Below are 24,087 nucleotides of genomic sequence, written 5' to 3'. Positions count from 1 at the left end.
TGAGCACAGAGTGCAACATGGGACTCAATCTCATGACCCTGAGATCATGACCCAAGCTGAAACCAAGATTCGGAATCTCAACATCTTTATTCATTCATTTATCGATGTGGACACTGGGGTTGCTTTCATAACTTGGCTATTGTAAATAATGCTTCAAAAAACATAGGGGTGCATATATCTTTCTGAATTAGTGTTTTGGTTTTCTTTGGGTAAACACTCAGTGGTGGGTGATTGGATTCTATGGTATTCCTATTTTTTTTTTTTTTTTTGAGGCACCTCCATACTGTTTGCCAGAGTGGCTGCACAGTTTGCATTCCCACCAACAGTGCACATCCTCATCAACACTTGTTATTTCTTGTCTTTTTGATACTAGCCATTCTGACAGGTGTCAGATGATATGTCATTGTGGTTTTGTTTGCATTTCCCTGATAATTTGTTATGTTGAGCATTTTTTGGTGTGTCTGTTGATTATCCGTATGTCTTTTTTGGAAAAATGTCTATTTAGCTCTGTTCATTTTTAATCAAATTATTTGGGGTTTTTTTGGTGTTGAATTGTATAAGTTCTTTATATAGTTCAGATATTAACCCTTATTTGACATACCACTTGGAAATATCTTCTCCCATTCAGTAGGTTACCTTTCATTTCGTTGATTGTTTCTTTCGCTGTGCAGAAGTTTTTTATTTTGTTGTAGTCCTAATAGTTTATTTTTGCTTTTGTTTCCTTTGCCTAAGGAGACATATCTTAAAAAGTATTGCTAAGGCCAGTGTCAAAGAGATTAATGCCTATGTTCTCCTCTAGGAGTTCTATGGTTTAAGGTCTCACATTTAGGTCTTTAATCCATTTTGAATTTATTTTTGTGTATGGTAGGAGAAAGTGGTCCAGTTTCATTCTTTTGCATGTAGCTGTCCTGTTTTTCCAGCACCATTTATTGAAGAGACTGGCTTTTCCCTATTGTAAATTCCTGTCTCTTTTGTTGTGGATTAATTGACCGTATAATTATGCATGAGTTTATTTCTGGGCCTCTGTTTTGTTTCATTGATCTAGGTGTCTATTTTTTGTGCTAGTACTCTACTGTTTTGATTACTAGCTTTGTAGTAGCTCTTAAAATATTAGATTGTGAAACCTCCAGCTTTGTTCTTTGATTGCTTTTGCTATTCAGGGTCTTTTGTGGTTCCATAAAATTTTTTTAGTATTATTCTAGTTCTGTGAAAAACACTATAGGCATTTTTATAGGAATTACATTGAATCTATAGATTGCTTTGGATAGTATGGAATATTAACGGTATTAATTCTTCCAATCAGTAAGCATGGTATATCTTTCCATTAGTTTGTGTTGCCTTCAGTTTCTTTCTTTCATCATTGTTGTTAGTGTGTAGAAACGTAACTAATATCTGTATATTTTCTATATTTATTTTGTATCTACGACTTTATTGAATTTCTTTCTTTTTTTAAGTTTTTATTTAAATTCACTTAGTTAACATACAGTATAGTATTAGTTTCAGGTGTACAATATAGTGATTCAACAATACCATACAACACCCAGTGCTTATCACAAGTGCCCTCCTTTATCTCCATCACCTATTTAACACATCCCCCCCACACACACACCTCCCCTCTAGTAACCATGAGTTCTCTATAGTTAAGAGTCTGTTTCTTGGATTGCCTCTTTTTTTTTTCACAATATGCGAGTTCCTCAAAAAGTAAAAAAATAGAACTACCCTATGATCCAGCAAAGACACTACTGGGTATTTACCCAAAGAATATAAAAATACTAATTCTTAGGGATATATGCACCCTGATGTTTACAGCATTATCTACAATAGCCAAATTATGGAAACAGCCCAGGTGTGTGTCTCTCTCTCTCTCTCTCTCTATATATATATATATCAGACGTGAAAAAGAATGGAATCTTGCCATTTGCAACAACATGGATGGAGCTAGAGAGTATAATGCTGAGCAAAATAAGTCAGTCAGAGAAAGACAGGTACTGTACGATTTCATACATATGTGGAATTTAAGAAACAAAGCAAATGAGCAAAGGTGAATTTATTTATTTCTAAAATTATTTTGATGGAGTCTTTAGGGTTTTCTGTGTGTAGTACCATGCCATCTGCAAGTTTTACTTCTTCCTTATCGATTTGGATGCCTTTTTTCCCCCTTTCTGTTTGCTCCGTCCTGGATTTCCAGTATTACGTTGAATGGAAGTGATGAGAGTGGAGATCCTTGTCTTGCCCTTGATGTTAGAGGAAAGGCTGTCAGTTTTTCACCATTGAGTATGTTAGCTGTGGGTTTGTCATTTATGGCCTTTATTATATTGAGTTGTGTTCCCTTTAAACCTGCTTTGTTGAAATTTTTTTTTCATGAACAGGTGTTACATTTTGTCAAATGTTTTTTTCTGTATCTACTGAGATGACTATATGATTTTTTCATCTTTCATTTTGTTAATGTGGTGTATTGTGTTGATTGATTTGTGAATATTGAACCATTCTTGCATCCTAGGAATAAACCTAGGAAGAAATAGATAAATTCCTAGAAACATACAATCTTCTAAAACTGAACCAAAAAGAAATACAATATCTAAAACAGACCAATTACCAGAAATGAAATTGAACTGAAAATGAAAAAATTCCCAACAGACAAAAGTCCGGGACTAGATGGCTCCACAGGTGAATTCTAGGTGAATTTAAAGGAGAGTTAATACCTACTCTTCTCAAATTATACTGAAAAACAGAAGAGGAAGGAAAGCTTCCAAATACATTCTGAAGGGCCAGCATTACCCTGCTCTTAAAACCAGACAAAGACACTACAAAAATGAAAACTTTAGACCAATATCCCTGATGAACATAGATGCAAAAATCCTCAGCAGAATCTTAGCAAACTACGTTCAACAATACATTAAAGGGATTGTTCATCATGATCAAGTGGGATTTATTTAGTCTTTGCTTTATCTTGAACGTTTAGTCCATTTACATTCAATGTAATGGCTGATATACTTGCATTTATATATGCTGTCTTATTAGTTTTACATTTGAACCATCTATTTAATATTATTTTCCCATTCCTTTCTTGATCTTTTAGATTATTCAAAATTTCATTTTTTCCTTTGTTAACTTGCTCATTATATATATTCTTTTATTTGTTACCATAGATATTATAATATTCATCTTTAACTCATTATTATTTCTACCTCTTTTTCAATAATTCTGGGATACTAAATCACCTTAATTCCATTTACCATCCCTCACTTTTGCATTATTATTTTCATGCATTTAAATTCTACATATATTTTAAACATTGCTAGATATTACTGTTACTGTTTTCTATAGTCAATATTTGCAGTTTTATAAAGTTGGATTTGAGGAGATTCTTGAATGTTTGGGTTGACGTCATTCACTGATACCTCTCAAATATTGCTTCTGCCCCACACTGCCCCTCAATCTTCTCAGACTACAATATTTATTCTTTTTCACTGTGTCATATATGTGACGTGTCACATGATCTTGTGTTTATTTTCATTTAAAAAAATCTCTGTGCTTCAGTTTGGATATTTTCCATTTTCTTGTCTTCTATTTCAATAATTCTGTATTCTGTTAAACCTATCTCAGTTCTTGATTTAAGATATTAAATGTTTTGGGGTGCCTGGGTGGCTCAGTCGTTAAGTGTCTGCCTTCGGCTCAGGTCATGATCCCAGAGTCCTGGGATCGAGCCCCGCATCGGCTCCCTGCTCCACTGGGAGCCTGCTTCTCCCTCTCCCACTCCCCCTGCTTGTGTTCCCTCTCTCACTGGCTGTCTCTCTCTCTGTCAAATAAAGAAAATCTTTTTTAAAAAAGATATTAAATGTTTTAACTTTTGAATTTTCATTTGATTCTGTATTATAAATCCTACTTCTCTAATGAAATTCTCCATCTTTTCATCTAACTCCAGTTCCCTGTAAGACTATTTCTGTTGAATATTTTTTCATCTGATTTTGGGTATTTGGACCTATCTTTTGGTATGCATAGGAATTTGTGTGTGTGTGTGTGTGTGTGTGTGTGTGTGTGTGTGTAACAGTATATGAAGCATTGTAGAGGATCTGGATGGTGGTATCTTTCTCAACAGAGGGTTCATCTATCCCTTTGCACCTTTATCCAATCAGGCACAGTGTTTGATCAAGGCCAAGTTGAAGCCCTAAGACTTAATCAACCTCTGATTCACCCTGGCCATCCAGGATTTTCTGCTGAGAGCCCAGTTTGTCCTCTGTGGACCCTGCTCCTGGTAGATGCCCAACTCTGTTTTCTTCCCAGACTACAGAAATTTTGCTTTGCTTTTTCAGATGCTATCTGGTTAAGTTTTTAGTCTTTTGCCCATTTAGCCTTAGAATTTGGCAGATGTCCTGAGGAGAAAACTGGCTGTGTGTTTGAGTCCTGGTTTCTCTGTCATCCAGCTACAGCCTTCTACTGGTTCAAAGCTGGTTTCTACCTTTGCCAACACCTAGAATTGGTAAATATTTCCAGTGTAAAAGTAGCTACATACATCATCTTAAATCTTCAATGTTCTCTCCAGAGTTTTAACCCCTAAGAGCTTTCCTGTACTTTGAAACAGTTGATTTCAGTGTTTCATATGGCATTTATAGTTATTCTCGGAAGAAACACCAGACTGCCACAAGGTATTGTATCCCATCTGGAAATGGCAGTGCCTCAAAAGAGTCCTTTTTACACCATATATTCATCCATTTAAAGTATACATTCATTGGTTTTTAGTATATTCACAGAGTTGTATGACCGATATCAGTTTTAGAACATTTTCTTTAACTCTCCCCCTCCAAACTTATACTTTTTGCTGTCACCCCCTAATCCTCACATTCCTCTTAGCCCTAGGCAATCACTAATCTTCTTTCTGTAACAATAAGTTCTGTTCTGAACATTTTATGTTAATGGAATCATGCAATATCTGGCCTTTTGCGACTGCTTTTACTTAGCATGTTTTCAAGATTCATCCACTTTGTAGCATATATCAGTACTTTATTCCTTTTTATGGTTGAATATCATTTTATTGTATGGATATAGCACATTTTTTAAGCCATCATTAGTTCACAGACATTTGGGTTGTTTCTGTTTTTTGAATATTATGAATAATGCTATTATAAACAATCACGTGCAAGTTTTTTGTGTTCAAATGTTTTCATTTCTATTGGGTATATACCTAGAAGTGGACCCCTTGGGTCATATTGTAACTCTATGTTTAACTTTTTGAGGAAATGCCACAGTTTCCCAAAGTGGCTGTACCATTTTATATTTTCACCATCACCACATGAGGATTCCAATTTTTCCACTTCCTCACTAATGTTTATTATTATCTGTCTTTTTTATCGAAGCCATCCTAGTGAGTATATTTCCCTGATGGCAAATAATATTGAACATCTTTTTTATTATAGTCATTTCAGTGAATTTGAGGGGGTATTTTTTTTAAGATTTTATTTATTGATTTCACAAAGAGAGAGGCAGCGAGAGAGGGAACACAAGCAGGGGGAGTGCTGAGCAGGGAGCCTGATGCGGGGCTCGATCCCAGAATGCTGGGATCATGACCTGAGCCGAAGGCAGACGCTTAACGACTGAGCCACCCAGTTGCCCCTGAAGGCGTATTTTCTATATGACCTTATGACTAAAGATATTGAGAATCTTTTCATGTGATTTTGGCCATTTGTTTATCTTTGAAGAAATGTATAATCAGATCTTTACCCATTTTAATTGGATTATTTATTTTTTATTGAGTTATAAGAGTTCTTTATGTAGTCTAGGTACAAGTCCCTTATTGGACATATAATTTGCAAAAATTTTATCCCAGTTTTTCGGTTGTCTTTTCACTTTTTTTTTTTAGAGATTTTATTTATTTATTTGTCAGAGAGACACAGAGCACAAGCAGGGGGAGCAGCAGGCAGAGGGAGAAGCAGGCTCCCCGCTGAGCAAGGAGCCTGATGTGGGACTTGAGCCCAGGACCCTGGGATCAAAACCTGAGCTGAAGGCAGATGCTTAACTGACTGAGCCACCCAGGCATCCCATCTTTTCACTTTTCTGATGATATCCTTTTAAGCACAATTAATTAAGTCCAATTTATCTATTTTTTCTTTAGTTGCTTGCGCTTTTGATTTTATGTCTAAGGAATCATTGCCAAATCCAGTGCCAAAATTAGTTAAATGTACATTTGGCTAAATATAAGAATATTTGGGCCTTTCATCCACTTTAAGCTAATTTTTTATATGGTATGAAGTAGGAGTCCAACTTCATCCTTTTACCTGTGTCTATCCACTTGTCCCAGCACTATTGTTGAAAAACCTTTTTTTTCCATTTTTAATTATTTTGACACCTATGTTGAATATCAGTTGACTATAAATATGAGGGTTTATTTCTGGATTCTCTGTTGCATTCCATTGACCTATATGTCTCTCTTTATGCTAGTACCACACTGTTTTGGGGGGAAAAAAGCCTTTTTAAAATCATCTTTTTAAAAGAAAGAATGGACTTATTCAGTGGATAAGTTCAAAATGAATGGCAGAATATATTTTATTTTTTACGTGAAGTGTTAATGACATGGCATAGAAAAGAATGCACAAATCATATGTTTACAATTTTATGAAATTTCGTAGCTTATTTCTTTGAAACTAGTATATCAATAAAAGCAAGACCAAAACTACCCAGAATATCATCAGTACCACAGAAGGAATGGCATGATACTTTTTTTTTTTTAAAGATTTTATTTATTTATTCGACAGAGATAGAGACAGCCAGCGAGAGAGGGAACACAAGCAGGGGGAGTGGGAGAGGAAGAAGCAGGCTCATAGCGGAGGAGCCTGATGTGGGGCTCGATCCCCCTGATGCCGGGATCACGCCCTGAGCTGAAGGCAGATGCTTAACTGCTGTGCCACCCAGGCGCCCCGGCATGATACTTTTAATAAGATTTATTTTTTCCTTCAAGATAGTAATATAAGATTTTGGTGTTTAGTGAGAACCTTATATGTGGTAGCATATTAAAAATTATTAAAAGTAGTTCCTAAATATCTTGTTTCCATTCGCCAGTCCTCATCCTTCACATTGAATAGGAATGTGTTTTTCAGGGAGCAGTGTCATTCAAGGATGTAACAGTAGACTTCAGCAAGGAGGAGTGGCAACAATTGGACCTTGCTCAGAAAAGCCTATACAGAGATGTAATGCTGGAAAACTATTTCAACTTGATCTCAGTGGGTAAGAACAGCTCCACTGGGGATAAGGTTGTACCTGTTTGAGTATATTTTTCATTCTCAGTGGAATTTTTGAAATCTGTGGGATTTCTGAGGTATGTGGGAGGTCTAATTATCCCTTTGGGGTATTATGAATATACTTCTCTTCTGCATGAACTTTTCTTTTTTTTTTTTTTTTAAGATTTTATTTATTTATTTGACAGAGAGAGAGACAGCCAGCGAAAGAGGGAACACAAGCAGGGGGAGTGGGAGAGGAAGAAGCAGGCTTCCCAGCAGAGCATGGAACATGATACGGGGCTCTATCCCAAGATCCTGGGATCGCGCCCTGAGCCAAAGGCAGACACTTAATGACTAAGGCACCCAGGCGCCCCTGCGTGAACTTTTCTGAAAAGTAAATGGAATACTTCACTGAATGGCCTCTGAAACCAAATCTTCTATCATTTCCTGTTAATAGGGTGTCAAGTTCCCAAACCAGAAGTCATCTTCAACTTGGAGCAAGAAGAGCCACGTATGCTGGATGGTGAAATCTCAAGTCAGAGCTGTCTCGGTGAGTAGAGAACAAGAGCATAGGGAGACAGCATGAATGAATTGGAGTTGTACTGGCAGAGGCTGGCAGCTGTGAAATGCTGTTAATATGACACTTCTGTAATACTCTGTACTTTTGGAACTGCACGGGTAGAGTTGGTATAGTCCTCATAGACATTTGAAAGCCATCCCCACCTAAGGCCTCTTCCCTCTTATTTTTGTCTTCGTTTGACTCTCTAGGAGGGAATGTGCTATAATTACTGGTACTTTGGATCTGGGATCCTGCTTTATGGTTTTTCTCCCTTTCTCTAGCATTTTTATTCTTTTTACCTCCATCACATCAAGATCTTTTTTTTTTTTAAGATTTTATTTATTTTTTGCGAGAGAGAGAGAGCGTGCGAGCGAGCACCAGTTGGAGAGGGAGAAGTAGACCCTCCACTGAGCAGGGAGCCTGTTGTGGGACTCGATCCCAGGACCCTGGGATCATGACCCGAGACGAAGGCAGACACTTAAGTGACTGAGCTGCCCAGGTGCCCCCATCACATCTTAAATCCTTTTCTTACATATTCAGATACTCATTGACTTTTTAAAATTTACTCTGGGACACATTCTTGAGAGTTTCTTTTCATTTTCTCTCTTTCCCCTTAGTGCTTCAGAATTGTCATTTAGAGATGGCCTCCCTTTATTATCTCCCATGCCTCCTCCATCCATCAACTTTGAGGGTACCATTGCTACATTCAGGGGACAGCTTTTTGCTGTATATGACAGTAGTAGTTATGTTGCCTGAAATTTTCTTTTTACTTGGCTAGTGTAACACAACATTGACTTGATTTTTCTAAGTAATTTACTTATTTTGGCATTTTACAAAACGTTTTTGTGCTTTGTTTACAGGAAATTGAGGTTATTATGTTCCTTATTTGTTAATTAATATCATTATCCGTGTGTTTACCCCCCGCCCCAGTTTTGTTTTTTCAGTTCTCCCTTTTAATTCTCACTCCTCGTATTTGTTTTAATCTTTAGAGGTAGCTGCTCTAATGTAGTTGATATGTTTGCTATCTATCCTTGAATTTGTAGGGTATTTGTAAAATTTAAATTGTTGGTATTTTTAATTTGTAGAAATGGTACTGTGCTATCTGTCCTACTCAGTTTCTTATTTTTTTTCTATTAGCACTAAATTGGTTCATGTTGCAATGTGTTTTTCTAGAAAAGTTCATTGCTTCTAACCGATGCCACATTCCGTACTGTGGATATATACCACATTTTACTTGTCCAGCTCCCCACTACTGCAGTCAGTACTGCAATAAATTTCCTCATGAATCTATTCTTTGGCAATGAGAATTTCTTTGGGAAGAGTAATAGGGTTGCCTTCTCATTGGGTAATAATATTCTATTTGATGAAGTATGACCACAGTATTTTCTAGATTGGATATGTCATTCTACAATCCCAAGTGTACAAGGATATCAGTTTCCCTACATCCCTGCCCCTCTTTCTAATAATTTGGCCAATCCAATGGATTATACTTACTAATTACTACTTTAATTTGTGTTTCTCTAATTAAATATTTTGAACATCTCATCATATATCTTGTAATAGATTTTGACTTCATTACTCTTTCCAGTTTTATTGAGAAATAACTGACATATATCACTGTACGAATTTAAGGTATACAACATGATGGTTTGATTTGCATATACTGTGAAATGATTACCACCATAGGTTCAGATAAAATCCATCTTCTCATATGGATACGATTAAAAAAAAAAGGGAAATAGGAAAAATTGTTTTTCCTTTGTGATGAGAACTCAGGATCTACTCTCTTAACAGCTTTTCTATATACTGTACAGCAGCGTTAGCGCCAGTCACCATGCTGTGCAGCACATTCCTTGTACCTGTAACTGGAAGTTTGTACCTTTCGACCACCTTCCTCCGGTTCCTCTCCCCGCCCTCTGCCTCTGGTAACCACAAGTCTGATCTCCTTTTCTATGAATTTTTTTTAAGATTCCACATGTAAGTGATATTATGTAGTATTTCTCTTTCTCTGACTTACCTCACTTAGCATTATGCTTTCAAGGTCCATCCATGTTCTTGCAAACGGTAGGATTTCCTCATTTTTTATGGCTGAATCCATTATATATATACACTACAACTTTATCCATTCATTCATTGATGGATACTTAGGTTGTTTCCATGTCTTGACTATTATAAATATTACTACAGTGAATGGGGGGTTGCAGATATCTTTTCAAATTAGTGTTTTTGTTTTCTTTGGATATGTTCCCAGAAGTGGAATTACTGGATCATACGATATTTCTGTTTTTAATTTTGATGATCCTCTGTGCTGTTTTCCGTAGTGGCTACTCCAGTTTACAGCCCCACCAAGGGTACACGAGGATTCCCTTTTCTCTACATCCGTGCCTGCATTTGCTATCCATCTTATTGATGATGGAAATTTCTAACAGGCATGAGGTGATAATCTCATTGTGGTTTTAATTCACGTTCCTCTGATGATGATTGAGCATCTTTTCATACACCAGTCAGCCTTTCATATATCTTCTTTGAAGAACTATCCATTCAGGTCCTTTGTCCATTTATTTTCTCATCTAGATATATTTTTTTAAGTTTTTATTTAAATTCCAGTAGTTAATATATAGTGTTATATTTGTTTCAATATAGTAATTCAACATTTACATACAACACCTGGTGCTCACCACAAGAGCACTCCTTAATCCCCATCACCTATTTCCCCATTCCCTCACCCCTCCCCTCTGGTAACCATCAGTATATTCTGTACAGTTTTTTTTTTTAAGATTTTATTTATTTATTTATTTGAGAGAGAGAGCATGCGTGAGACAGCAGGAAGACAGGAGAGGGGCAGAAGGAGAGGGAGAAGCAGACTCCCCGCTGAGCAGGGAGCCTGATATGGAACTCTGTCCCAGGACCCTGGGATCACAACCCAAGCTGAAGGCAGATACTTAAGCGACTGAGCCACCCAGGCATGCAGTGTGTTCTCTATAGTTAAGAATCTGTTTCTTGTGGCGACTGGGTGGCTCAGTCGTTAAGCGTCTGCCCTCGGCCCAGGGCCTGATCCCAGGGTCCTGGGATCGAGTGCCACATCGGGCTCCCTGCTCCACTGGGAGCCTGCTTATTCCTCTCCCACTGCCCCTGCTTGTGTTCCTTCTCTCGCTGGCTGTCTCGCTCTCTCTGTGTCAAATAAATAAATAAATAAATAAAATCTTTAAAAAAAGAAAAAGAATGTTTCTTGGTTTGTCTGTCTCTCTCTCTTTACCCCTTGGCTCATTTGTTTTGTTTCTTAAATTCCACATGTGAGTGAAATCATATGGTATTTGTCTTTCTCTGGCTGACTTATTTCCCTTAGCATAATACTCTCTGTCTCTATCCATGTAGTTGCAAATGCCTTTGCCCATTTTCCCCAAGTTTTTATTTAAATACCAATTAGCTAATATACAATGTAACATTAGTTTCAGGTGTACAATATGGTAATTCAGCACTTCCATACAACACCCAGTGCTCATCACAGTGCCCTCCTTAATCCCCATCACACATCTAACTAACTCCCCCCCGCCCCCCTCCAGTAACCATCAGTGTGTTCTCTATAGTTAAGAATCTGTTTCTTGGTTTGCGTCTTTTTTCTCCCCTATGTTCATTTGTTTTATTTCTTAAATTCCATATACAAAAGGAATCATATGGTATTTGTCTTTCTCTGATTGACATTTCATTTTGCAAAATACTCTCTAGCTCCATCCATGTCATTGCAAATGGTAAGATTCCATTCTTTTTATGGCTGAGTAATATTCCATTATATACCCCCCATATCTTCTTTTCTTCTTTATCCATTCATTAGTGGATGGAGATTTGGGCTCGTTCCATACTTTGGCTATTGTTGATAATGCTACTATAAACATCGGGGTGCATGTATGCCTTTGAATTGGTATTTTTGTATATTTGGGGTAAATACCTAATAGTGTAATTTCTGGATCATAAGGTAGTTCTATTTTCAACTTTTTGAGGAACCTCCATATTGTTTTCCACAATGGCTGCACCACTTTGTACTCCCACCAATAATGTAAGAGGGTTCCCCTTTCTCCACATCCTTGCCAACACCTGTTGTACCTTGTGTTGTTGATTTTAGCCATTCTGACTGGTGTGTGGTTTGATATCTCATTGTAGTTTTGATTTGTATTTCCCTGATAAGGAGTGATGTTGAACATCTTTTCATGTGTCTATTAGCCATCTGTAATTCTTCTTTGGAAAAATGTCTGTTCATATCTTCTGCCCATTTTTTTCCACTGGATTATTTGTTTTTTGGGTGTTGTGTTTTATAAGTTCTTTATATATTTTGGATACTATCCTTTTATCAGTTATGTCATTTGCAAATATCTTCTCCCATTCCATACGTTCCCTTTTAGTTTTGTTGATTGTTTCCTTCACTGTTCAGAAGCTTTTATTGTGATGAAGTCCCAATAGTTTATTTTTGCTTTTGTTTCCCTTGCCTTAGGAAACATTTCTAGTAAGAAGTTGTTACGGCCGATGTCAAAGAGGTTACTGCCTGTGTTCTTTTCAAGGATTTTGATGGTTTCCTGTCTCACATTTAGATCTTTAATCCATTTTGAATTTATTTTTATGTATGGTGTAAGTAAGTGGTCCAGTTTCATTCTTCTGCATGTTGCTGTCCAGTTTTCCCAAACCCATTTGTTGAAGAGACTGTTTCCCATTGGATATTCTCTCCTGCTTGTCAGAGATTAATTGACCATATATTTGTGGGCTCATTTCTGGGTTTTCTTTTCTATTCCATTGATCTGTATGTCTGTTTCTGTGCCAGTACCATACTGTCTTGATCACTACAGCTTTGTAATATTACTTGAAGTCCAGAATTGTGATGACTCCAGCTTTGCTTTTCTTTTTCAAGATTGCTTTGGTTATTCAGGGTCTTTTGTGGTTTCAAACAAATTTTAAGATCATTTGTTCTAGCTCTGTGAAAAATGCTGTTGGTATTTTGATAGGGATTGTATTAAATATGTAGATTGCTTTGGGTAGTATAGACATTTTAACAATATTTGTTTTTCCAGTCCATGATCATGGAATGTCTTTCCATTTCTTTGTGTCATCTTCAGTTTTTTCATCAGTGTTTTATAGTTTTCAGGGTACAGATCTTTTACGTCTTTGGTTAGGTTTATTCCTAGGGTATCTTATTATTTGGGGTACAGTTGTAAATGGGACCGATTCCTTGATTTCTCTTTCTGCTGCTTCATTATGGATGTATAGAAGTGCAACAGATTTCTGTATGTTGATTTTGTATCCTGCAACTTTACTGAATGCATGTATTGGTTATAGCAATTTTGGGTGGAGTTTTATAGGTTTTCTATATAGAGTATCATGTCATCTGCAGATAGTGAAAGTTTGACTTCTTCCTTGCCGATATGGATGCCTTTTATTTCTTTTTGTTGTCTGATTGCTGTGGCTAGGACTTCCAGTGCTATGTTAAATAACAGTGGTGAGAGTGGACATCCCTGTCTTGTTCCTGACCATAGAGGAAAAGCTCTCAGTTGTTCCCCATTGAGGACACTATTAGCTGTGGGTTCTTCATATATAACCTTTATTATGTTGAGGTTTGTTCTCTTTGTCTGTACTTTGTTGAGGGTTTTTATCATGAATGGTTTTACTGAGAATTTTTGCATCCGTGTTCATCAGGGATATTGGCCTGTAGTTCTCTTTTTTTAGTGGAGTCTTTGTCTGGTTTTGGTATCAAGGTAATAGTGGGCTAATAGAATGAATTTAGAAGTTTTCCTTCCTTTTCTATTTTTTGGAATAGTTTGAGAAGAATAGGTATTAATTCTTCTTTAAATGGTAGAATTCAGTTGTGAAGCTATCTGGTCCTGGACTTTTGTTTGTTGGGAGATTTTTGATTACTGGTTCAATTTCTTTGCTGGTTACCGGTCTCTTCAAGTTTTCTATTTCTTCCTGTTTCAGTTTTTGTAGTTTATATGTTTCTAGGAATTTATCCGTTTCTTCCGGGTTGTCCAATTTGTTGGCACATAGTTTTTCATAATATTCTCATAATTGTTTGTATTTCCATGCTCTTGGAGAACCAGCTCTTGGTTTCATTGATCTATTTTTTTAGTTTCTGTATCATTTATTTCTGCTCTATCTTTATTATTTCCCTTCTTCTGCTGGCTTTAGACTTTGTTGTTCTTTTTCTAGCTCCTTTAGGTGTAAGTTTAGGTGGCTTATTTGAGATTTTTCTTGCTTCTTGAGTAGGCCTGTATTTTATATACTTCCCTCTTAGGACTGCTTTTGCTGCATCTCAAACATTTTGGTCTCTTATGTTTTCATTTGCATTTGTTTCCATATTTTTTAAAATTTCTTTTTTGATTTCCTGGTTGACCCATTCATTGTTTAGTAGCATGTTTAACCTCCATGTATTTGTGGTCTTTTCAAATTTTTTCTTGTGGTTGACTTCAAGTTTCATAGTGCTGTGATCTGAGAATATGCATGGTATAATCTCAATCTGTTTGTGCTTGTTGAGGCCTGCTTTGTGGCCTAATATGTGATCATTTCTGGAGAATGTCCCATATACACTTGAAAAGAATGTGTAGGGGCGCCTGGGTGGCTCAGTCGTTAAGCGTCTGCCTTCGGCTCAGGGCGTGATCCCGGAGTTCTGGGATCGAGCCCCATGTCAGGCTCCTCCGCTGGAGGCCTGCTTCTCCCTCTCCCACTCCCCCTGCTTGTGTTCCCTCTCTCGCTGGCTGTCTCTATCTCTGTCAAATGAATAAATAAAATCTTTAAAAAAAAAAAAAGAAAAGAAAAGAATGTGTATTTTGCTGCTTTAAGATGAAATGTTCTGAGTATCTCCGTTAAGTCCAGTGTATCTGGTCCAGTGTGTCATTCAAAGCCATTGTTCCCTTGTTTATTTTCTGCAGAGGTGTGATCTGTCCATTGATGTAAGTGGGGTGTGAAGTCCCCTACTATTATTGCATTATTATCAGTGAGTTTCTTTATGTTTGTTATTAATTGATTTACATATTTGGGTGCTCCCAAGTTGGGGGCATAAATTTTTACAATAGTTAGATCTTCATGATGGATAGACCCCATTATGATATAGTGCCCTTCTTCTTCATCTCTTGTTATAGTCTTTGGTTTATATTTTATTTTATTTTTTTAGCAGGGTGGGGAGGGACAGAGGGAGAGGCAGAGAGAGAATCCTACACAGGCTCCATGTCCAGCATATGAGCCCGAGACAGGATTCAGTCTCACAGCCCTGAGATCATGACTTGAGCTGAAATCAGGAGTTGAACACTTAACTGACTGAGCCACCCAGGCGCCCCTAGTCTTTGGTTTACAATCTAGTTTTTCTGATACAAGTACCACTACTCTGGCTTTCTTTTGACACCCATTCACACGATAAATGGTTCAGTGGTTCTCCATCCCCTCACTTCGGTGTCTTTAGGTCTAAAATGAGTCTCTTGTAGGCAACATATAGATGGGTCTTTTTTTTTTTAATCCATTCTGACACCCTATGTCTTTCGATTGGAGTGTTTAGTCCATTTACATTCAGAGTGATTATTGATAGATATGTATTTAGTGCCATTTTATTTCTTGTTTTGTTGTTATTTCTGGGGTTTTCTCTGTTCCTTTCTAGTCTTTGTCACTTTTGGTCTCTTCATTCCACTCAGAGTCCCCTTTAATATTTCTTTCAGGGCTGGTTTAGTGGTCACAAACTCCTTCGGCTTTTGTTTGTTTAGGAAACTCTTTATTTCTTTCTGTTCTGAATGATAGCCTTGCTGGATAGAGAATTCTTGTCCTTTTTCAGTTTTTTAATTGGGTTATTTGGTTTTTTGCTCTTGAGTTGTAAGAGTTTTTTACATATTTTGGATATTAACCTTTTGTCAGATACATGGTTTGTAAATGTCTTCTCCCATTCCATATGTTTTCCTTTCATGTGTTGTTCGTTTCTTTTACTGTTGCAGAAGCTTCTTAGTTTTATATAGTTCCACTTGTTGATTTTGGTTTTGTGACTTGTGCTTTAGGTATCACATCTGACTTCATTTTTGATATTTGATTGCTGACATCCTCTAAGCCTCACACCCCTCTCTTCTTGCCATCAGTCCCACATCTGGGCAAACTGATAAGAAAGCCCAGGTGCTCCCTCCCTTAGTGCTGGTGGGAAGCCGCACAGGAGCAGTCATCCTGGCCCTACCCCCAACCACCATAAAAAAACCAGTCCATCTCCTTTTCTTGCTCTCTCAAGCCACTTTGAACCTGCTTGAGAGTTCTTCCTTGAAAGTTTCATTGCTGAGTAATGAACTTTTTCACACGTTATTGGTGTGACTCTTGACATCTGAACCAAATTTGGGGTGGAGATCCATTCTTCCTCTATAGACAACTTAACGGTTGGTTCAGTGAGCAGGATATCTAGATGATCCCCACCACCACAGGGGTCGTTTTCTTCTCTTGCTATCAGGCTCTCCTGCCTGCTGGCAACTACATACTTTGAGCTGCACCGCTTTATGCTACATTTGCTGAGTCCTATAAGCCTCTGTCAGATATATAACCAACCCACGTTCAAAGTTAAAATTGGCATTTAGGGACAGATGTGTGTCTCAGATTGAATCAGGTGTCTCAATTCCTGCATAAGCTGTGACTAGGTTTGGCTCGGGAATGCATTTCATGCTGTCACCGTTGGTTGTGTGTCTTAAGCAGGCATTGGCTGTTGTGTAGAATAATCAGGGTAATGACTGATACCTTTTGCATATAAAGGCCCATCAGGTGGCCAGTTGTGTGAGGGAAGAGCAGGTACAGTGCAGCATGCTAAAAGCAGATGGCTCCCCTTTCAAAATTTTGTCACGTTCTGTTGTGGTTTTTTTACTTTCCTGGTGACTCATCTTCTCAAATAATTCTTTCTGTCCTTTCTAGTAACTTTTGTCTTCTAGAAAATACCATTTAGGTGCCCTCCTCCTCTTACTTTCCAGTGATATTACTCAAAACCCTGTCTATATTTTTTCATGCCTTTAGGTTATTCTAACCCTATCTGGATGTGGTAATCCCTCCCCACGCCTTTTTTTTTTTTTTTTTTTTACTAATTTATCTTAGGTGCTACTAATAGATTTCATTGCTTAAAACACCATGTTTATCCTGTCATAGCTAGGAGCCAAACTAAAGGTACTGCCTATTATCTAACACGTGACAAATTCTTCTCTCAGTGGGTTTGTAAGCTAAAGAAAGAACATGCCTCATATGTGCAGTTCACATTGTTTCTGTTTAGTGTCCATAATTACGTTTACTTCATTTTAATGTTTTTTAATGATCCCCCTGCATCTGACCGTGTGATTGTTTTGCGATCTGCCTATTCAGATACTTACTCTTTGTGCTTAGACTTCACTTACCTCTTGAGTGGGCCTGACCATTACATGCATAAGCACACGTGGCTTGTTCCTTTTCTAATTCAACAGTCCACAGAAACTCAGACAAAACTACATTAAATTATGTGATAACTGAGTCTTCTGCCCGTTTTTTTTTAATGTTTCTATAAGGAATATTTAGCAAAATTAAATTCTTGAATTTATGTGATAGGCAGAGGAGGTTATTTTTCTCTTTCAGAGGGATTTAAAATTCTTCTTCTGCTAGGAACAATTCAAAGGGCCAATAATTGTAATTGGAAAAGGAAAAGAACTGCATGAAGTGTTTAAAATGTCAGCATTTGTGCATTAAGTGTTGTTTATGGTGCACATCTCTGCCAATTAAACATGAATATGAGTGGCTCAGAATATCTGGTCTTTGTTATTATTTTAAGTTAAAGAGAGACCCCTAGATGATACGTAAAAGAACAATGAATTTTGAAAGAAACAGAGAATCAAAAAAAAAAAAAAAAGCTGCGTGGGGAAAGAAAATAGTTGACCTGTGGACGATGTGGGGGTCAGGGATGCCAACTCCTCATGTAGTCATGCATCCACATATAATTTTGACTAACCCAAAACCTAACTGCTAATAGCCTGCTGTGGACCAGAAGCCTTATCGATAACATAAACAGTCATTTAACACATATTTTATATGTTAAATACATTACATACAGTATTCTTATGGCAAAGTAAGCTAGAGAAAAGAAAATGTCATTAAGAAACTCATAAGGAGGGGCGCCTGGGTGGCACAGCGGTTAAGCGTCTGCCTTCGGCTCAGGGCGTGATCCCGGCGTTATGGGATCGAGCCCCACATCAGGCTCCTCCGCTATGAGCCTGCTTCTTCCTCTCCCACTCCCCCTGCTTGTGTTCCCTCTCTCGCTGGCTGTCTCTATCTCTGTCGAATAAATAAAATCTTAAAAAAAAAAAACTCATAAGGAAAATTAATTTACAGTACTACACTGTGTTTATTGAAAAAAATCCACATATAAGTGGACCCATGCCGTGCAAACCTGTGTTGTTCAAGGGTCAACTGTATATGTTTGGATTTAGTAATAAAAGAGACGTTAGTGACTAGTGGAAAGATAGCTTGCATATACACATTTTATTGGCCTGAAGTTATGACCCTGTATTTTTACTGAATGAGCAGTTGAGTCAGTGGTGACAGGAATTGCATATAATTAAACTTTTTAGCACAGGAGCAGATTTTTACACTGAACATTCTTGGTAGCAATGTAAATGTTGCCAGATGTAACAGTGGGTTTATAAGCTAAAGAAAGTGAAAGATTGCAAAAGAATCAAAATCCATATTTAGGAATACAGTATTTTTTTTTAAGATTTTAATTATTTAAGAGAGAGAGCGAGAGAGCACATGAGCAGGGGTGGGGGAGAAAAGGAGCAGAGGGAGAGAGAAGCAGGTTCCCCACGGAGCAGGGAGCCAGATGCAGGGCTTGATCCCAGGACCCTGGATTCATGACCTGAGTGGAAGGCAGACACTTAACCGACTGAGCCACCCAGGCACCCCAGGAATCCGGTATTAGATGTTCTCAGGATTAGTAAAAGCCTTTAATGTGTGTGAGTAAAAATGTAACATAGCACCTAAAGAATATGTCTGGGGGGGGCGCCTGGGTGGCACAGCGGTTAAGCGTCTGCCTTCGGCTCAGGGCGTGATCCCGGCGTTATGGGATCGAGCCCCACATCAGGCTCCTCCGCTATGAGCCTGCTTCTTCCTCTCCCACTCCCCCTGCTTGTGTTCCCTCTCTCGCTGGCTGTCTCTATCTCTGTCAAATAAATAAATAAAATCTTTAATAATAAAAAAAAAAAAAAAAAAAGAATATGTCTGGGGGTATGACAAGGCCCTGGAGGCAGAATGAAATGGATATGAGGTTGGACTGTGTCTATACTCAAGAACTCTAGTAGAATAAGGTAATAGTATCTATTTTTATGTAAATATTTACTGAGAATCTACTATGTCTTATATGCTCTTCCAGAATTTGGAGTATTAATGATCTTATTCTGGGCAAGAATGGTATATTGGGGAAAGCAAGCTCCTGTCACTAATAGACCCAGAGAACATAAACATTGACCCAGTATCATGTGAGTTCCCAAGTCATTGCATGGCCATCCGCTAGAGCAGAGGCTGGCAAACATTTTGTGTAAAGACCCACAAGTCATTATTTTAGGCTTTATGAGCCATATGATTGCTGTCATTACTACTCAGTTTTGCTGTTTTAGCCCCAAAGCAGCTAGAGGCACTATGAATGAATCTCTGTTCCAATAAAAACTTTATGTACACAGAAATTTGAATTTCATATATTTTTCATGTGTCATGTTCTTTTGATTTTTCTTTTTGACCATTCAAAAATGTAAAATCCATTTCTAGCTTTTGGGTGGAAGCCTGGATTTAGTCTGAGGGCCATAGTTTTCCAGCCTGTGCCTAGGGCATTACAGGCCACAGAGCTGGGTGCCACCAGTCTGGAATACAGCCAGTGGGAAGAGAAGAGGGTTGTGGAGGCATGCCTACATCCTTAAGACATGGGCTTTGTCGCACAACATAATTTTTACTCCTATTTGACTGGTAAGAACTGAATTACTTTGCTTCACCTCACCATAAATCAGGCTATTGTTTGAGGGCAGCCATGAACTTGGCTACAAGCTTCATACTGCTAAAGGGAGAGGAGAGGTTCTGATGGAAGACTTTCAGGCCCTGCTTCAGACAGCTGCTCCTTTCTCCTGTTATATGCCTCCTGTTGAGTGCATATATCTCTGCACCCCAAACCAGAATAAAGAATTGAGTCACAGACATTTTTTGCCATTTGGCTAAATGAGAATGAATGAAGCTACAGTTGTTTTACCCTAGGGGCACCTGGGTGGCTCAGTTGGTTAAACATCTGACTCTTGATTTCAGCTCAGGTCATGATCTGGGGTCATGAGATCGAGTCCCGCTTCAGGCTCTGCGCTCAGCATGGACTTTGCTTGTCCCTCTCCCTCCCCTTCTGTTCTTCCTCCTACCCCTGCTCACGTGCATGCTCTCTTTCTCGCTCTCTCTCAAATAAATACATCTTTAAAAAAATAGTTTTACTCTACATAAATACATTGATATTTAGGGCAGAGTGATTAATAGGGAAAGAGAAAGTACAGAGATTAGTGGATGAAGGATTAACAAGAATAATAAGGATAACAAGGATATAGACTCAAGTACTTCTTTTAAGCCACACAGTTTGTCACTTTGTTCCTCTGACAGCTTACTGTGTAGTTCTGCTACATACATAGAGCTGATGTAGCTTCACTTTGAATCTCTTCTTTCCAGTTACTAAACATTTGGTTTGGGCACATACCTGCCTCTTCTGTGGCTCAGTTTCCTCATCTGTAAAATGGAGACAATACTGATACCAAGAGCAATGGGTTGTGATGATTAAATGAGTTAGATATAGAACTTAGAACAATGCCTGGCACATCTAAATGGTACTGCTTATTATTTAGTAAATGCAAGACAAGTATTTGTTTTATTGCTATACATTATATATAAATCTATTACTACTCATATGTATTTTATACATATTTGTTATATTTATATAAAGCCTCTCACAGTTCTCTGTATTCACCCTAAATCAACTGTATTATCCCTTCTATGTTCTCTTAACTTTCCTTTGTGTGTTTTATTTTTTCCTTCTGTTTTAGATGGGGATATTGGTTTTGAAACTTCACAGCAGGGAATGTCTGAAGAAGTTTCAATCCAGTTTGAGAGAATTAATCTCTTCACAAGCGATGACCCATATTCCATTTTAGAATTGTGGCAAGATGATAAACAGACAGGGAGATGTGAGGAAAACCAGAACACAAGTATAACACAAGTTCCCTTTATCAACAAGGGAACGCTATTTAATGAGAGAGATTGTGAATATAAGGACATTGGGAAAATTGACCGTGTAAACACATACCTTGTTCCTGCAAGAAAAAGACTCCAGAGCTATGAATCATTTGGAAGGAGTTTGAAGCCTATTGTAAGCTTATGTGATTATAGAAACAATGCAACAGAAAATCTTGATAAGATTATTGGATATGGTAATATTTTCACTCCTATGAATTCTCATACAGAAACGAATGCTTGTGAATATAACCAGTATAAGAAACTTCTGAGTCATAAGCAAGCTCTCATTCAACATCAAAGAATTCATACTGATGAGAATCTCAATTTATTTTCTGATTATGTAAAAATTTTCACCCAGAAGCCACACCTCTTTGCACATCAAAGTATTTATACTGAAGAGAAACAGCATGAATGCAGCAAATGTGAGATAGTCTTCACTCAGAAGCCCCAACCTGCTGTACCTCAGAAGGCTTCTATAGGAGGGAAACCCTGTACACGCACTGAATATGAGAAGGACTTGTCCCTCAAGTCAAATCATGAGAAAACTCACACTGAGGAGAATCACTGTAAATGCAGTGGATATGGAAAAGCCTGTATGCAGAAGTCAGATCTGTTCAGATGCCAGGGAATTCATATTGGAGAAAAACCCTATGAATGTAGTGAATGTGGGAAAAATGTCTCTCAGAATTCAAACCTCAATGTACATAAAAAAATCCATTCTGGAGAGAAACACTTTGAATGTACTGAATGTGGAAAAGCCTTCACAAGGAAATCAACTCTAAGTATGCATCAGAAAATTCATACAGGAGAAAAACCCTATGTATGTACTGAATGTGGGAAAGCCTTTATCCGGAAGTCACATTTTATTACACATGAGAGAATTCATACTGGAGAGAAACCTTATGAATGCAGTGACTGTGGAAAGTCCTTTATAAAGAAGTCACAACTCCATGTACATCAGCGAATTCACACAGGAGAGAATCCCTTTATATGTACAGAATGTGGGAAGGTCTTCACTCACAAGACAAATCTCATTATACATCAGAAAATTCATACTGGAGAGAGACCTTATATATGTACTGAATGTGCAAAGGCCTTTACTGACAGGTCAAATCTCATTAAACACCAAAAAATTCATACTGGAGAGAAACCCTATAAATGCAGTGACTGTGGAAAATCATTCACCTGGAAGTCACGGCTCAGGATACATCAGAAGTGCCATACTGGAGAGAGACATTATGAATGCAGTGAGTGTGGGAAAGCCTTCATCCAGAAGTCAACACTAAGTATGCATCAGAGAATTCATAGAGGAGAAAAACCCTATGTTTGCACCGAATGTGGGAAGGCCTTCTTCCACAAGTCACATTTTATTACCCATGAGAGAATTCATACTGGAGAGAAACCTTATGAATGCAGTGACTGTGGGAAATCCTTCACAAAGAAGTCACAACTCCATGTACATCAGCAAATTCACACAGGAGAGAAACCCTACAGATGTGCTGAGTGTGGAAAGGCCTTCACTGACAGATCAAATCTCTTTACACACCAGAAAATTCATACTGGGGAGAAACCCTATAAATGTAGTGACTGTGGAAAAGCCTTCACTCGGAAGTCAGGCCTCCATATACATCAGCAATCTCACACTGGAGAGAGACACTATGAGTGTAGCGAATGTGGGAAAGCCTTTGCAAGAAAATCAACACTAATTATGCATCAGAGAATTCATACAGGAGAGAAACCCTATATTTGTACAGAATGTGGGAAGTCTTTCATCCAGAAATCACATTTAAATCGGCATCGGAGAATTCATACTGGAGAGAAACCCTATGAATGCAGTGACTGTGGGAAGGCCTTCATTAAGAAGTCACAACTCCATGAACATCATCGAATTCACACAGGAGAGAAACCATTTATATGCGCTGAGTGTGGAAAAGCATTCACCATCAGATCAAATCTTATTAAACACCAGAAAATTCATACTAAACAGAAACCCTATAAAGGCAGTGACTTTACGAAAGCCTTAAACTGGAGGCCACAGCTCAGTATACATCAGAAATCGGATTCTGGGGAAGTGGAGTGCCCAGCATCACAATCATGGTGTGGGGATACACAGTAGTGAGAGGCTACAGCTTGATTAAGAAGCAGGAGGTAATCAAAGCCACCTTACCTCTGGTCAGAAGTATGAATGTCTGGATCACAGAGCTGATGTCCAGTTTCACATATGGGGGAGACACTTGGAAGAAAGTGTTTAAGCAATGTGTGATGGCCGTGCTTAATTACTGGACAGGGGATTGTCAAGCCCCTGCAAATAATAGTAAAAATGCAAGGAGAGAACTTGGCAATCTTTCTTGTTACATGTTATGGATAAGCAGCTTTATAAATTCCGGGCTGTATTCAATATTGACCAAAGAAATTTCTTAATGAGTAGAGTGCTGAGAAAATTTTTCATTGTCTAAGGATGCTGAAATGAAAGCAAAAGTATAGACAATTCAAGTCTATAATGAAGAGAAGCCAGAAGTTTTTGTGAAAATTGACATTAAAGACACAAAGAAAGGATCTTTCTTTTTTTTTCCCCATTCAGAAAGTCAGTTATTTATTGTTTACAGTATCAGTATGTGGAAATTGGGATAAACATCTTCTTATTTGACTTTGAGATTGGCAAATCAGAACCACAGGCTTACTTGAATATTCACAGGCCTCTTTAGTTAACCAGTATGTTCCCTTGTTTATTCATTCCCTGCCATGGCCCAGGTAACTCACACCTAGGAGATAAAGTTTTTCCAGCTTGTATCCATACCTAAAGTGACCAGTGAGGTAAGTAGCAGCCCTATAGACTACTTACTATCACCTTAGAACTAGCTCTGAGGGGCGCCTGGGTGGCTCAGTCGTTGGGCGTCTGCCTTCGGCTCAGGGCACGATCCGGGAGTTCTGGGATCGAGCCCCGCATCGGGCTCTTCCGCTGGGAGCCTGCTTCTTCCTCTCCCACTCCCCCTGCTTGTGTTCCCTCTCTCGCTGGCTGTCTGTCTGTCTGTCAAATAAATAAAATCTTAAAAAAAAAAAAAAAAA

General features: G+C 38.1%; 1 protein-coding gene across 11 annotated transcripts in view; it reads left to right on the top strand.

Annotated features, from left to right (window-relative positions):
* Positions 1-24,087, top strand: part of ZNF484 (zinc finger protein 484) — a 45,497-nt gene extending 21,410 nt beyond the window's left edge. For 9 of the 11 annotated variants that reach the window (XM_057305646.1, XM_044391226.3, XM_057305650.1 and 6 more), the window contains 3 exons: positions 7,092-7,218; positions 7,669-7,761; positions 20,832-24,087. In XM_057305646.1, the coding sequence (XP_057161629.1) occupies positions 7,092-7,218; positions 7,669-7,761; positions 20,832-23,137 (2,526 nt within the window). In that variant the 3' untranslated portion in view covers positions 23,138-24,087. Of the gene's footprint in view, positions 1-7,091; positions 7,219-7,667; positions 7,762-19,141; positions 19,248-20,831 lie in introns of those variants that run through there. The other 2 variants (XM_048218311.2, XM_044391227.3) reach the window with 2 other exon arrangements.

Source organism: Ursus arctos, unplaced genomic scaffold (assembly GCF_023065955.2).
Source record: "Ursus arctos isolate Adak ecotype North America unplaced genomic scaffold, UrsArc2.0 scaffold_33, whole genome shotgun sequence".
Classification (NCBI taxonomy): domain Eukaryota; kingdom Metazoa; phylum Chordata; class Mammalia; order Carnivora; family Ursidae; genus Ursus; species Ursus arctos.
This window is presented reverse-complemented; position numbering and strand designations above follow the sequence as displayed.